General features: G+C 37.3%; 1 protein-coding gene across 1 annotated transcript in view; it reads left to right on the top strand.

Annotated features, from left to right (window-relative positions):
- The window catches only part of Apbb1ip (amyloid beta precursor protein binding family B member 1 interacting protein), a 102,934-nt gene that overhangs the window by 42,495 nt on the left and 46,259 nt on the right, over nt 1-14,180 (top strand). Inside the window, exons 3-5 of the mRNA XM_076831535.1 lie at nt 3,999-4,086; nt 7,904-8,196; nt 10,222-10,299. Coding sequence (XP_076687650.1) covers nt 3,999-4,086; nt 7,904-8,196; nt 10,222-10,299 — 459 coding nt within the window. The remainder of the gene's footprint in view (nt 1-3,998; nt 4,087-7,903; nt 8,197-10,221; nt 10,300-14,180) is intronic.

Raw genomic sequence — 14,180 nt, 5'->3', positions numbered from 1 at the left:
ACTTTCAAAACTTGGTTCCCTCAAAGGAGCATGAAGGCCACTCAGTCATAGGCTACAGGGCTGAGAAAAGTGGTGTCATCAAGACCACATTGACCCAGCGGTCACCCCATGCTCAGGTCAACTGGAGCCCAGCAGCTACAGACCCAAGGCCACTGACCCAGGTTTCAAAGTCTGGTGAGCTTTAGAGCATCTTGTAATGTGCTCATAAATGCTTCTTTGATGCGGAGGACACTCAGGTCATGACAAAAAGTGTCAAAATAAAAATAACCCAATATTCCTAAATAAGACAGGGAGCTTGAGTTTTCTACAACATAAATGAGTTGTCTGCATTTTCAAAGACATTTTTTAGGAAAAAAAATTTAGTTATATGTACATTCTCTATAAAATTCATGACAGATTTTATTCTATAAAAGAAGAGACAAAATGTGAGGCCCTCGTGGAAGGGTGGTATTCGGAAGGTGGGTCAGGGCACTAGCCACGTTTCTGCAGATGAGGACTTTCTTTTTCCTCTCATGAGGGAAGAGTGTGAGTGAACATTTATGACCTTTTCCTGTTCATTTGCTCCCTTTTCAGCCAGTGGGAGGAGTGATTGCTCTTGACTGGCAGAGTCTGGGATTTTCATGGGACCATGGTTGATAATTATTACTATAAGTCAAGAGTAGGACATAAGTAGACTTACAGACAACAACCACAGGATTATCTCAATAGATGCAGAGAGAGCATTTGACAAAATACAGCACTCATTTGTGTTTAGAACACTAGAAAAACCAGGGATAGTAGGAACATACCTCAACATTGTAAAAGCTATATACGTTAAACCAAAGGCCAACATCAGTCTAATCTAAGAAAATCTGAAGGCATTCCTTCTAAAAACTGGGACAAGACAGGAATGCCTTCTTTCACCACTTCTATTCAACATCGTTCTTAAAGCCCTAGTGAGAACAATTAGGCAAAAGAAAGAAATTAAAGGGATATGAATAGGCAAAGAAGAGATCGAATTATCTCTGCTGATGATATGATTCTGTATTTAAAAGACCAAAAAAAATCCACCTTAAAACTTCTAGATAAATGAATTCAGCAAATTAGCAAGATACAAAATTAACACCCATGAGTCAATTGTGTTCCTATACACTAATGAAGAATCAGCTGAAAAAGAAATTAGGAAAACTATCCCATTCACAATAGCCTCAAAAAAAATAAAATAAAATGCTTGGGAAACAATCTAATAAAAAAGGTGAAAGACCTCTACAATGAAAACTACAGAATACTAAAGAAAGAACACTAAAGAAAGCTTAGAAGATGGAAAAATTTCCTATATTCTTGGATAGGCAGAATTAATATTGTCAAAATGCCATACTACCACAAGCACTAGTGCAATTCCTATTAAAATTCCAGTGACTTCTTCATAGAAATAGAAAAAGCAGTCATGAAATTCATTTGGAAACATACACGGCCCAGAATAGCCAATGCAATCCTTAGTGAGAAAATGAAAGCAGGAGGCATCACAATACCAGACCTTAACTTATACTAGAGAGCTATAGTAATAAAAATAGCATGTTATTGACACCAAAACCGACATGAAGACCAATAGAAAGTAATAGAAGACACAGAGACAGACCTATATAAATACAATTTTCTCACACTAGACAAAGGCATCAAAAACACACATTGGAGAAAAGATAGCCCCTTCAACAAATGAAAAACTGTAAATCCTTATGTAGTAGACTGAAATTTAACCCGTATCTCTCACCCTGCACAAAACTTAACTCAAAGTGGATCAAAGACCTAGATATTAGACCAGAGACCCTGTACCTTCTAGAAGAAAAGTCAAACGCTCCAACATGTCACCTTAGGAACCAACTTCCTTAACAAGACTCTTAAAGCACAAGAAGTAAAATAAAAAATTAATAAATGGGATGGCATCAAACTAAAAAGCTTCTTCACAGAAAAGGAAATAATCAAGAGTGTGAAGAGAGAGCCTTCAGAATGGGAAAAAATCTTTGCCACCTATACCTCAGATAGAGCATTAATTTCCAGAATATATAAAGAACTCAAAAAACCCACCAAAAAAACAAATAACCCAATCAATAAATGGACAAAGGAACTGAACAGACACTTCTTGAAAGAAGAAATACAAATGATCAAGAAGTGTATGAAAAAATGTTCAATATCTGTAGCAATTAGCAAAATGAAAATTAAAACTACACTGAGATTTCATCTCACTCCAGTCAGAATGGCAATTACCAAGGTTACAAGTAACAATAAAATGTTGGCAAGGATGTGGGGGGAAAGGTGCACTTATCCATTGCTAGTGGGACTACAAATTGGAACAACCACTCTGGAAAGCAGTATGGAGATTTCTCAAAAAAACTAGGAATGGAACCACCATTTAAACCAACTATCCCACTCCTCAGTTTATATCTAAAGATTTAAAATCAGCATACTACAATGATTCAGCCACATCAATGTTTATAGCAGCTCAATTCCCAATAGCTAAGCCATGGTGCCAACCTAGGTTCCCTACAACAGAAGAATGGCTAAAGAAATTGTGGTATACATACACAATGGAGTATTACTCAGCATGAAGAAGAATGACTTTATGACATTTGCGAGTAAGTGGCTGGATCTAGAGACTATTGTGCTAAGTGATATAAGCCAGTCCCCAAAAACCAAAGGTCAAACATTTTTCCTGATATGTGGAAGCTAACTCACAGTAACAGGGAAGAGGGGAAGAACAGACATTCAGTAGATTAGACAAAGGGGAATGAAGGGAAGGAATGGGGGATAGAAATAGGAAAGACAGTGGAATGAATCTGACATAACTTTCCTATGTACATTTATGAATACACCACAGTGAATCTCACCATCATGTACATCCACAAGACTGGAATCCTAATTAGAATAAGATACATTCCATATTTGTATAAATATATCAAAATAATCTGTCATGTGTAATTTAAAACAACAAATAAAATTTTTAAAAGAATGGGAAAGAGGAGCCTCCAAGACTATTGAACCTACCTTTGGTCAAGGACCTTGGAGTTTTTGCTTGCTCTTTGTTGTGCCCAGGGAGGTGTAGTCAGCTCTCCCATGGGGGTAAGCCCCTTCCCCTTTTCTTTCAGGGCAAGAAAAAAGGTCTCCCTCATCCTTGACTCCAAGATCTGTTCTTCAATTTAATCACTACCCATTACCCTTTGAGATGATTGCGTATTTTCCCAGCCATTTGAAAAACTGCTGAATTTCACAAATTTATTTTCTGATTGGTTTCTTCCAGAACTTTAGAAAATGATCAGGGATATCTTTTACTGAGTTAAATCAGCATAAAGGGATGCATTCACTGTCATAAAAATATTCATGTTGGAGAACATGTGAAATCACTTCTCAAAAATTAATTTGTAAATATAATAGTTTGAAATCATATGAAAAATCACTTATTTCCAAATAAAACATAACACTATTTACACAATTAATAGGTTAGTCTATGTATGTTTTTAATTTTGTAGTTCTGGAAATTAAATCCAGGGCCTCATATATTCTAGGCAAGGGCTCTACCTCAGAGCCCTTAATTTCTTTTTAATAAGATTACTACTCAGAGCAACAGCATAATATTTTATTATATTTAATAGATTGCATCCTGAAACAGCTTTTCTCCTCTAAATGATTTTTTTCCTTTTTTGATGTCATTACTTAAGTCTTTATATATTTATACATAGTATGTGTGTTCATCATTATAGGAAGATTTTTGTTTGTGGAATTAACTGTGTCATTCTCAATTAACTTGATCTGTTACAAGATGCTCCTTAAAGAGTAACATTTTAAATCGTCATTTTCCATAGGGAGAAAACTCAGACAAAACATTTTCAAGTAAGAATGTGGTCTTTAAAGAACATATTTAAAGAGAAAATGTGTAAATAATAAAAGATGTTTGACTTGCTGATTAAAATGTGCTACATTGGTATCATGAATAACTCTGAGAGGACTGGGATCTGTTTTCACAGAGTTTAGGAGTGGACACTCTTCCTCCTCCAGAACCTAAACCACCTACAGCTGAATTTAACTACAGTGTGGGTTTTAAAGATTTAAATGGTAAGCATAACAATTTCTTTTCTTAAGTAATTTGAAATGATGGTGACTAAAACTTGTATGGAACTATAATTTGAAAACAATATTAAAGGAGCCTGGTGGAAATGACTGGCAGAAATAAGTTTATGAGGCTGAACATCATGGCAGAAGTTTTGGGTTTCAAATTGTGTTTTACTGTACCTAGATTAAATTAAGAAAATCAATTGGACATTTTTGTCTATAATGCAAAAGAAATAATATTTACTAGAAAATGGCAGACTGCATCCTAAAATAGCTTTTCTCCTCCAAATGACTAGATATTTCTTTGATATAATTATTTAAGCCTTCATGAGGAGATGTTTGTGAAAGTCTCAAAATCATCTTGTTTTTGTTTTTTTTTTTTTTTTAGAGAAGGGGAGTTTCTTCTTATTGCTAAGGAGTAGTATAAGAAAATATTAATAAGGAAATGTCTGTTCAAGGATAAAAATGAACTATCTCATAATGATTGATTATACATGAATAAATATTTCAAAATATGTTCTAATTTATATATGATATATGCTTACATGCAATTTGTTCTATTTGACATTTTTAAACTACCCCTGAGGTTGATATTTTCTATTATTAACAAAAATCTCTCTTCTTATTTAGTGCAGAAAAAAATCTTTAGCTCAAATGCTATTCAAATTATAATAAATCTTAAAAGTAGTCACTTCCAAATTAATGAGAATTCACTGGAACTCTTGAAAAAGATTTGCCAAAATCTTGTAGTGACCATAAAAAATATAAAAACAACACAAGAGAATCCAGAGTTCCAAGTTTTCTTTCTTTTCTTCACTGAGTTTCCATCATTTTCAGTAGCTTTTTGATAAGCTAGGAGGTGCCAATTACTGTTCCTTGATAAATTATAATGTACCTCTTCTGATTTTTGTCTTTTTTTGCTACTTTTTTCTATTTTCCACATAAACTTATTTCTGCCAGTCATTTCCACCAAGATGGTAGCAATTTGTAGAACTTTCAAAAAAGCAATACACTTTTGTAAAATTATGACAGCCATAGAGTATTGTACATATGGGTGGTGCAAATTTGGCTTCACCACACTTACAACAGCTAAGTACTTTTTCTTTAGTTTAATTAAAATTAAAATGTAACTGACATTTCAATTGAGTTGTATTCAATTCAACTAATGTTTCCTTGGAAATAACATAGAGCCTGGTATGGAAAAAGTCCTGGAAAATGATAGGAACAAGAAAACCTAGCAATCTCTAAGCAGCAATGTTACAGTGTGGTAACAAGAAACTAAGAAACTCATCTTGTTAAGAAGACAAGATGCACACATATCGCTTAATTTGGGAATAGGACAAGAACATTTAAATGTACTGATACATGTGACAAACTATTTTTTTTTTAATTTTCCACATTTCTATTGGTGCATCATAGTTGTACATAATGATGGGTTTTGTTGTTACATATTCGTACATGCACACAATATAACAAAGTAACTTGGCCAATATCACTCCCCAGATCTTCCCCCCTCCCACCTCACCTCTCACCCCTTTTTCCCTTTCCTCTACTGATCTCCCTTTGATTGGAAAATTAAATTCTTTTGAGATAAGTTTAGCAAAAAAAATTTTACTGTCTTTACATTAAAAAAAATTGCTGAAATGAGTTCAAAATATTTTGCTCAAAGTCATTCAGAGTTAGTGACAGACTTAGAGCCATTTCTATCTCATTCTCCAGTATCATATTACTCATCTATTAATGAATTTAGGGTTCTTCATTCATATGTTAAATTTTATTTGAAAATTATTAATGTTAGTATCATCGTGAGGATTTTGTTACTGAAATATTTAGAGTGGATTAAAAAGTTTTTATGTCAACAGTCAAAATATAATTTATTGTGTTTGGGAATTATGAACAGGCTATTAGTTATGTATATTTCTCTGAAAATATTTATTTATTTACTTACTTACTTATTTATTTGTGATGCTGGGGATTGAACCCAGGGCCTTGTGCATGTGAGGCAAGCACTCTATCACCTGAGCATTATATCCCCAACCCTGAAAATATTCTAAATTAACTTTATTGTTTAAAGAAATTGTATGTTTAAAAAAAAATGATTGTTTGGTCAGCTTTTTCACTTCTGTAACTAAAGGATCTGACCAGAACAATTTTAGAGGAAGAAAAGTTTATTTGAGGGCTCATGGTTTCAGAGTTCCGAGATGATATACAACCAGCTCTATTTCCCGCAGGGGCTCCAGGTGAGGCTGAACATCATGGCAGAAGAGTGTGACAGAGGGAAGCAGCTCATATGATGATCAGAAAGCAGAGAAAGAGACTCCACTTACCTAGTACATATATACCCCAAAGCCACGCCCCCAGTGCCCCACCTCCTCCAGCCACACCCCACCTGCCTTCAGTCACCACTCAGTTAATCCCATTAGGTGATTAATCCACTGATTGGGTTAAGGCTCTCACAACCCAGTCATTTCCCCTCTGAACCCTCTCACAGTGTCTCACACATGAGATTTTGAGGGATACAACCAAACCAAACTGTAACAATGGTTTACAGTAAAATAAACCTGTTACACATTTAGGTGATCAGAAATTTAGTATGAAGTACTGTACACTAGAACTATTAGTTCTGATGTAATATGCCATATGGTGTTGATGATATTTGACAATAAGTTATTTCACAAAGATTTATGCTTTGCACTGAGCAGGCTTTATTTCTTCGGCTCGTATTTCTTCATTTCAGTTCAGTCTGGAGCAACGAGAATTCTCTTATCTCATGGATCACTTCTATCCTGCTCGTCTTTAATTCATTACATTCACCCATCTTCAACATATTCTACTAACGCTGCCCACCAATGCCACTCCCACTATGCCTGGCAATCTAATACCTTTCAGGATCATATTTGTGGTCTACCACAGTGATCTCACACTTGGAACAAAGTCTAAGGTGAATGCTTCTCCTTGCCCTTCACCCTAAAAATCCATGCCATCCCTTTCTTTTATAAGTGCACTTCCAGCTCACTATCTTCATAAGTCTTTTCCATTTAATCCCATAACATTTTTTTTATTCCTTAAGACCTTTGCTGCTGTAATTCCTGCTATTTATCATTAACTGCTCTTTCTTTGAATGTGAGATCTCCGGTAGCTGGGGGGAGAATCTACAGAACCTCCATCTTCAACCACAAAGTCTAAAGTCATATTAAACCTAGCATGTTAAAACTCACATTATTCCAAATATATTTATCAGCATTATTCTATCTATCCTCCAAATGCTTAGAGAGAACTCGCTTTCTGTCCATTTCTCTTATTTTCCTTCCCTACTTTTCTAAAACCCTAAGGTCTTGCACTACAGAAGAATTGCTCCTTCCTCGTCTTCTATTTATGTGCTTGGATTTGACTTTATAGCTGATATGTGACATGCCCCAGGAGAAAATAGTTTCTCCTCTTCTTCCAGTTAAAAACTCATATTGCACTCAATAAATGCCACAATAATCATTTTAGAAATTCTTATACTTGTATGTTCTACTGAATAAAAATATTCTCACCCTTTCTCATATCATAACAAGTCAAAAGAATGACTTCACTACTCAAATATTACTCTTAAAAATACCTTCTTTCAGGCTGGGTCTGTAGTTCAGTGTGGCAGAGCGCTTGCCCAGCATGCATGAGGCATGGGGTTCAATCCTCAGCACCACATGAAAATAAACAAATAAAATAAAGGCATTCTGTCCATCTACAACCAAAAAAAAAATTTTTTTAAGATTTTCTTTCAGATTTTCCAGGTGCAAATAGTTGTTTTTATCATTAATGTGATTTTCTCTGTCAGAGTCTTTAAATGCACTGGAAGACCAAGATTTAGATGCCCTCATGGCGGATCTGGTAGCAGACATCAGTGAAGCTGAGCAGAGAACAATCCAGGCACAGAAAGAATCCTCTCAAAAGCAACAGGATTCAGCAGCTGTGGAGGTGTCAAATTACAGTGGTGCAGCCTCTCTGGGTTATGGAGCAAATGTTGCCGCAACTGGTTTTAGCCAATATGAGGATAATTTACCACCTCCATCAGCTGATCCTGTGTTAGACCTTCCACCGCCTCCACCACCTCCCGAACCTCTCTCTCAGGTAAGTGTGTGGGAACAAAAATGGCAGAACCATTGACTTCTGCCATCCATCATCTTTGACTTTCTTTGAAGAGGTAATTACATTTCTGGGTTTGCATGCTCAAAGCTCTGAAATACTAAAAACATGAGGATACTGAGTAAGTTCATTGTAAAACCAGAGTCCTCCATAAACAAGATGCATAGGTGTTGTCTGAATACCATAGACTGGGTAATGTATGAAGAACACAGACTTATTTAGCTCACAGTTCTGGAGGCTGGGAAGTTCAAGAATGCGGTGCTGGCACCTGCTTGGCCGTGGTGAGGACCTCATGCTGCATCATAACTTGGCAAGACAGAGCAAGCATACCTAACAAAGCCACTGTCTTGATAATTCATTGATCCATGAGTGGATTAATCCAGAGCCCTCATGACCCAGCCATCTCTTAAAGGTCCTACCTGGCCCCACCTCTTAATACCTCATATGGAAACTACGTTTCAACATGAGTTTGGGTTGGTACATTCACACCATATCACATATGTATAAAGAGCACATTTGGGCCATATTTAGTATTTATGATGATTTGGTTAAAAGTTATGTTGGTATGCACACACTCCCTGATAATACTCAATTTGAGGGGAAATGTTTTAGTAACTTTGTATGAACTGATTTATATGCAGCACTGATTTATATTTTTCCATATCACTAGCCCTAGCCCAGGACATAAGGGAATACAGGGCACTTGTTACAAATTTCTTGAATTGAACTAAATTTGAATTTTGCTGACATTGGTATCCCTGTTCAGTAGGGCAAAAATAGATTTCAGTATCACTTATAATGTCATCACTGGGGAGGGTGACATAAGGTAATGAGTGCCTGATATTAATAAATTTCTGAATTTTGTAAACATATAGCTGGGAAGTTCATATTGTCATTGTTTGGGATGTGACCTCAAATTTGTCTCTCATAAAAATATAAAGAGAACTTTTAAGGATTTTTCTTAGAGTGAGCCACTAAAAATATTTTGAAGAACCCAACTCAATTTCCGTTGGCTTCCACATTGGTTGGTCTCCATAAATATGACCCTTGGGACCCTGGAAATTCCTGTTGTGTCTTTTGAATCAGCAAATTTTAAATATAAATTAGATATTAAATCATACTCTATCACACTCATTGCTCCATTGTGCTTACTATAGAAAAACTATGTGACAATTGGTGATCATTATAGAGCAGAGGATCTTAACATAAGGTCCCTGAAAATTTCAAGGGGGGCGGCAACAATTTCCCAAGGCAAATACAAAGTTGAACTCACATAGGAAGCTTCAGAGAATTCCTCACTTTCTGCATATTCTTAAAGGGTCTTGGGGCTCAAAATATTTTTAAGAACCACTGATATAAAAAGATATATGTCTACTTTCAAGTAATTAAAATGTAACCAGAAAAACTCATTTCCTCAACATAAATAGATAGGGGAGCCTCAATAATTCTATTTTTACAATATTAATTTAAGAAAATCAAAGGATTCATTTATTTGGGCTCGTAGAATACTTGGCTCTTTTTTCTGTCTGCTCATGTGTGTTTGCCAGTGTTTTTCTTGGTGATTTATAAGCTAAACTTTGAGTCTAAGTCTTAATTTGGGGGGAGTTGAGGATCTTTTTAAAGAATCTAAGAGAAACTAGGAATTTTAAAAATGCTAATCCAAGAATGTGCATATAATTTCAGAAAGTGCTCAAATCCTTGAGATGGATCCACTTTAGGTTACTTAGGTTAGTCACACCAGCTTGAGAGATTTTTGTGGTCTAACTATGTGAAGAACTGTGAAGATCATCATTTCATCTTTTATGTTGAAATACCTGGGCTATAAATGGTGACTGCTTTCTGTATCTTTGGGTTGAAAATTTTGGTTATAGTCATTTAAATTCTGAAATCGAGCATGTGAAATTGGGTCATTTTTGTTGCCAAAAAAAAACTAAGATACTAGTGATAGCACAAGCAAATACTCACTGGTATTATTTAATGGACTATGTCGAATATCTCAACATTTTACAGGAAGAAAGAGAAGCCCAGGCCAAAGCTGATAAAATTAAACTGGCATTGGAAAAACTGAAGGAGGCCAAGGTTAAAAAGGTAAACTATGAATCACTTTTTGCATGGGGGAGATTAAATTAGTAACAACTTTTTATACAAATAGTTGTTATTTTTTAAAAAAATTTAAGAATGAAGGTACAGTATATAGTTTGCCTGATAAATGGGGGACTTGTCTTAGTATAAAAGTGGAAGTTCCCTTGACTTTGTGTTGATTTATGCATGATTTTCTCTGTTCACTGGAGTATGGGAAGTTGAATACCTTTAACAAGAAAGGAAAAGGCTCTGACTTGGCTGCCATACAGGCAGGGCGCTTTCAGCTCTATTTTGAGAAAGTTTTAAACAATTCTGTCCATGTTGGGCTCCTTCCCCTGAAGGGCCCCCTGGGATTTTGATCTGCTCTCATAGCAGGTGGCGCCACCTTCTGGAGTTGCCTTAATTGGGTCAGAGCTCAGCTTCAATGAGTCTCACAATTCCACAATTGCTTTTGTGCATTTTTTTACTTCTCCTGGGGCAACCTCTAGCCCCCCTGCTGGCTGCCCTAGCTGTCCAAGTCATCTCCCCAAGAACCAAATGTTGTTTATGCTGGTACTCAAGTTTCCAAGTTGCATAGATTTTGAGCAACATATCCCTAACCCTACTTTCTCAGTATACCTGTAATTTGATTGTGCATTTTTTGCAGAGCATAGGTTTTTCAGGAATAGGTGCATTGTATTATCACAGAAACACCTGCACCTAGACTCATTAGAAGCCTATACTTTAAAATAAAATTTGTTAACAATGGTTAATTGGGTAAATTAAGGGAAATGAAACACCCCTCAGTTTATTTCCATCCTGAAGCATCTAACATCTCTGAAACTCATTAAGAACTTTTGACTCCTAGTTAAGTGAATAATCCTTTTCAGATACTTTATATATAAGCACCTGTCACGGTTCTTTGAATGAAGGTGTTCGGTACATGTTGATTTGTTCAACAAATAATTCTTGACTATCCCTAGATCCAGACTTACAAGGTTCATCTAGAAGAGTTTTTTGTTTTTTGGTTTTTTTTCCAGATCAGTCTGGTTTTATTCCTTCCAAACATGTATGAACTTCTTTACTATTATTCTCCCCTACTACATATGATTGTGTGTTAATCAGTTTTACATTTCTGTAATAAATATCTGAGATGATCAAACTCATAAGCAAAAAAAGTTTGTTTGGGCTCAGAGTTTCAAAGGTTTCAGGGTCACCTGGCCCTATTCCTTTGGGCTGTGGCAACACAGTACATCATGGCAGGAGCATGTAGTGGAGGAGGTGGTTCATTTCATGATGACTGGGGTGCAAAAAGAAAGAGGAAGGTGCTAAGGTCCCATGACCCCCTCAAGGGCACAATCCACTGACCTAACTTCCTCCATATTAGGCCGACCTCTTAAATGTTCTAACACCTTCCAGTAGTTCCATGGGCTGAGGATCAAACCTTCAACACATGGCCCTTACAGGGCCACTTACCCAAACCACAGCAGACAGAATCCCATGGTCACGACTGGAATCATACGTCCTTCCTCAAGCCCTGGCTAATTCCCACATTCCTCCTCCAACTCAGTCCTGGGCACTCGGTGCTGCCCGAGCTCCCCAGGCCCACTCACTCTCACACTAACTTAGAAAACCATTCACACTGTGTCCTCTTTTGTAAAACCTTCAAAACTTCTTTCCCCAACCACATTCTCTCAGCTTCTGATTTTGCTGCCAACTTTGCAAAAAATAGAAAGAAAAGTTCCACAGGTTCCCACCGACAGGCTTCCCTCCTCTCACATAGATCCCGTATTCTTTCCGGTGACTAGGGATGAGCTGGCTTGCTGCTAGGATCAGCCTCTCCACTTTCACCCCATTTCCCATCCTCTCCTCTTGTCTTCCTCTACTCCAGAGCCTCCACTGCCTGCCAGTCTTGCACAAGGAAGCCAAAGCTTTTACAGGGGCATACCAGCCCCTGTTTGATCTGTCTGCCTGCCATCTCGCTGGCCTCACCTCTTACCCTTGTCCACCCCATTCTGCTTCCCTGTTGTCCTGGCTATTCTTTGAACACTCCCAGTAAGACCTCACTCTGGAAACTTTGCACTTGTCAGCTCCCCCACCTCTTCTGCAGATTCTGAGTGGGGACACTCTGTCCCTCCTTTAAGTATTCAGTCACCACCTCAGCCAGGCTGCTACTATCACTACACATACCTCCCCTGATCCTCCCTACCCTTCCCTGTTTTTCTCCTCACTGCTTGTCACCATCCAACTTACTGTCTTCTGATTTTTTGCCTGTATCTCCTTCCCTCCCCCATAGGAGCTCCTCCATTGATTTTTAACTGTGTTCTTTACTGATACAGCCCCATCTCTTAGACAGGTGCCAGGGGAGCAAGAGGTAAACAAGCCAAGTGAGGTCATTACTTGTGTCGAGTTGAATTCTAGCAAGGGAGATAAGTGCTATCAAGAAAATGAAACAAGAGGTTGTAGAGAGGGCTCAAGCGACTCTTTTAGATGGATTTGCAGATGGTTCTGCCCCTCAGAGGAGGAGGCAGCTCTTGAGCAACGTTTTCAGTGGCAAGAAGCAGCTGGCTACAGGGAGGTGTGGTAGGGGAGCATCCTGAGCAGAGGGGACAGGTGGGAAAGAGGCACAGATGAGAATGAGTGTGACAAGATGGAAGAAAATAAAGAACCAGGTACCATTGCTCAATGAGCCATTGAGCATAGGAAGAAATTGAAGTAAAGGAAGAAATGGAGGTTGGAGAGGAGGTGGGAGCCACGGAGTCTCATAGGCAGGAGGAGAAGTTTGAATCGTATCAGAAACATGATGGGGGTTCATTTGAGGGTTTTAAAATAGGAGAGTATGAGACTAATACACAGTATTGGGATCTTGCTGACCAATGCATGGAAAATGAGTTATAGAAGTAGGAGATCCGAGAGGGGTGTCCTCTCTAGCATGGAATATTACACATAGCACATCTCACAATTGGCAAATGGCAAGTGAGGATGGTCTGTGTCAGTCACCGACTTTCCCTGTGGAGACAGAAACAAAAGAGAAATAGAAACAAAATTAGTAATCAGACTGTTTCAAACCCCTGGATTACTTATAAATGAGGGCCACGTTGTTTATGTTCTCAGTAGAGAAGTGAAAAGAGAGGGTGGGAGAAGTAGCAGATGCAGTCTGTTTACTCCAGCTGGCCCTTCAGGGAACAGGAGGACATGGCGCCGATTTCCTGCCATCTATCAGAAAATGAGAGCGCTCTGCCATATTTGGATTAGATGAATTATAACAGTAAATACAGAGCCCAGTCTGCCTGGATTCAACAAAGAAGATGTAAAACAGAAGTTACTCCAATCGGCAAGAAAGGAAAAGAAAATTTTAAAAATGAGTTCCTACTTGTTCTGACTTCAGACACTGCAAATTTTTCTTTTATTTTTGAATCTTGACCATGGTAAAGAAAATAACTTGGTCCCTTTCTGCGAGGTGCTCACATAGAATGTAACAACATGTTTTTAAACGATGGAAATCAAGTCCCTCTGAAGTATTTGCCCCCAAGTATTCCCTAGGGCGTTGACATCATTTTGAATTATGAGTAATGAAAAAGCTTGTGCTGCAAAGCTTTTGGAACTAGAAACAGAATCAGATTCATTCATTAACTTAATTTATTTGTTTGTGCTAAAGCTCTGAGACACAGGAGAACATTTCCATTTGTAAATCTTATTATAGAAGCAAAAAAAAAAAAGTATTGTAAATGATTTAGGGCTAGGATATTTTAGTGTTTAACATCTTGAAAATGAAAAAACCAAGAAGAAAAATTATAGAAACTATAAAATATTTGCTAGACTGAATTAGAAAGGTGAAGTTTTTTTTCATACTTGAATCATTTTGCTCCATATGATATTGTATAAATATGGAAAGTACTTAACTTATT

This window comes from Callospermophilus lateralis, chromosome 13, assembly GCF_048772815.1.
Source record: "Callospermophilus lateralis isolate mCalLat2 chromosome 13, mCalLat2.hap1, whole genome shotgun sequence".
NCBI classification, from domain to species: Eukaryota; Metazoa; Chordata; class Mammalia; order Rodentia; family Sciuridae; genus Callospermophilus; species Callospermophilus lateralis.
Note: the sequence above shows the minus strand (reverse complement) of the source record. Positions and strands in the feature narration are given on the sequence as shown.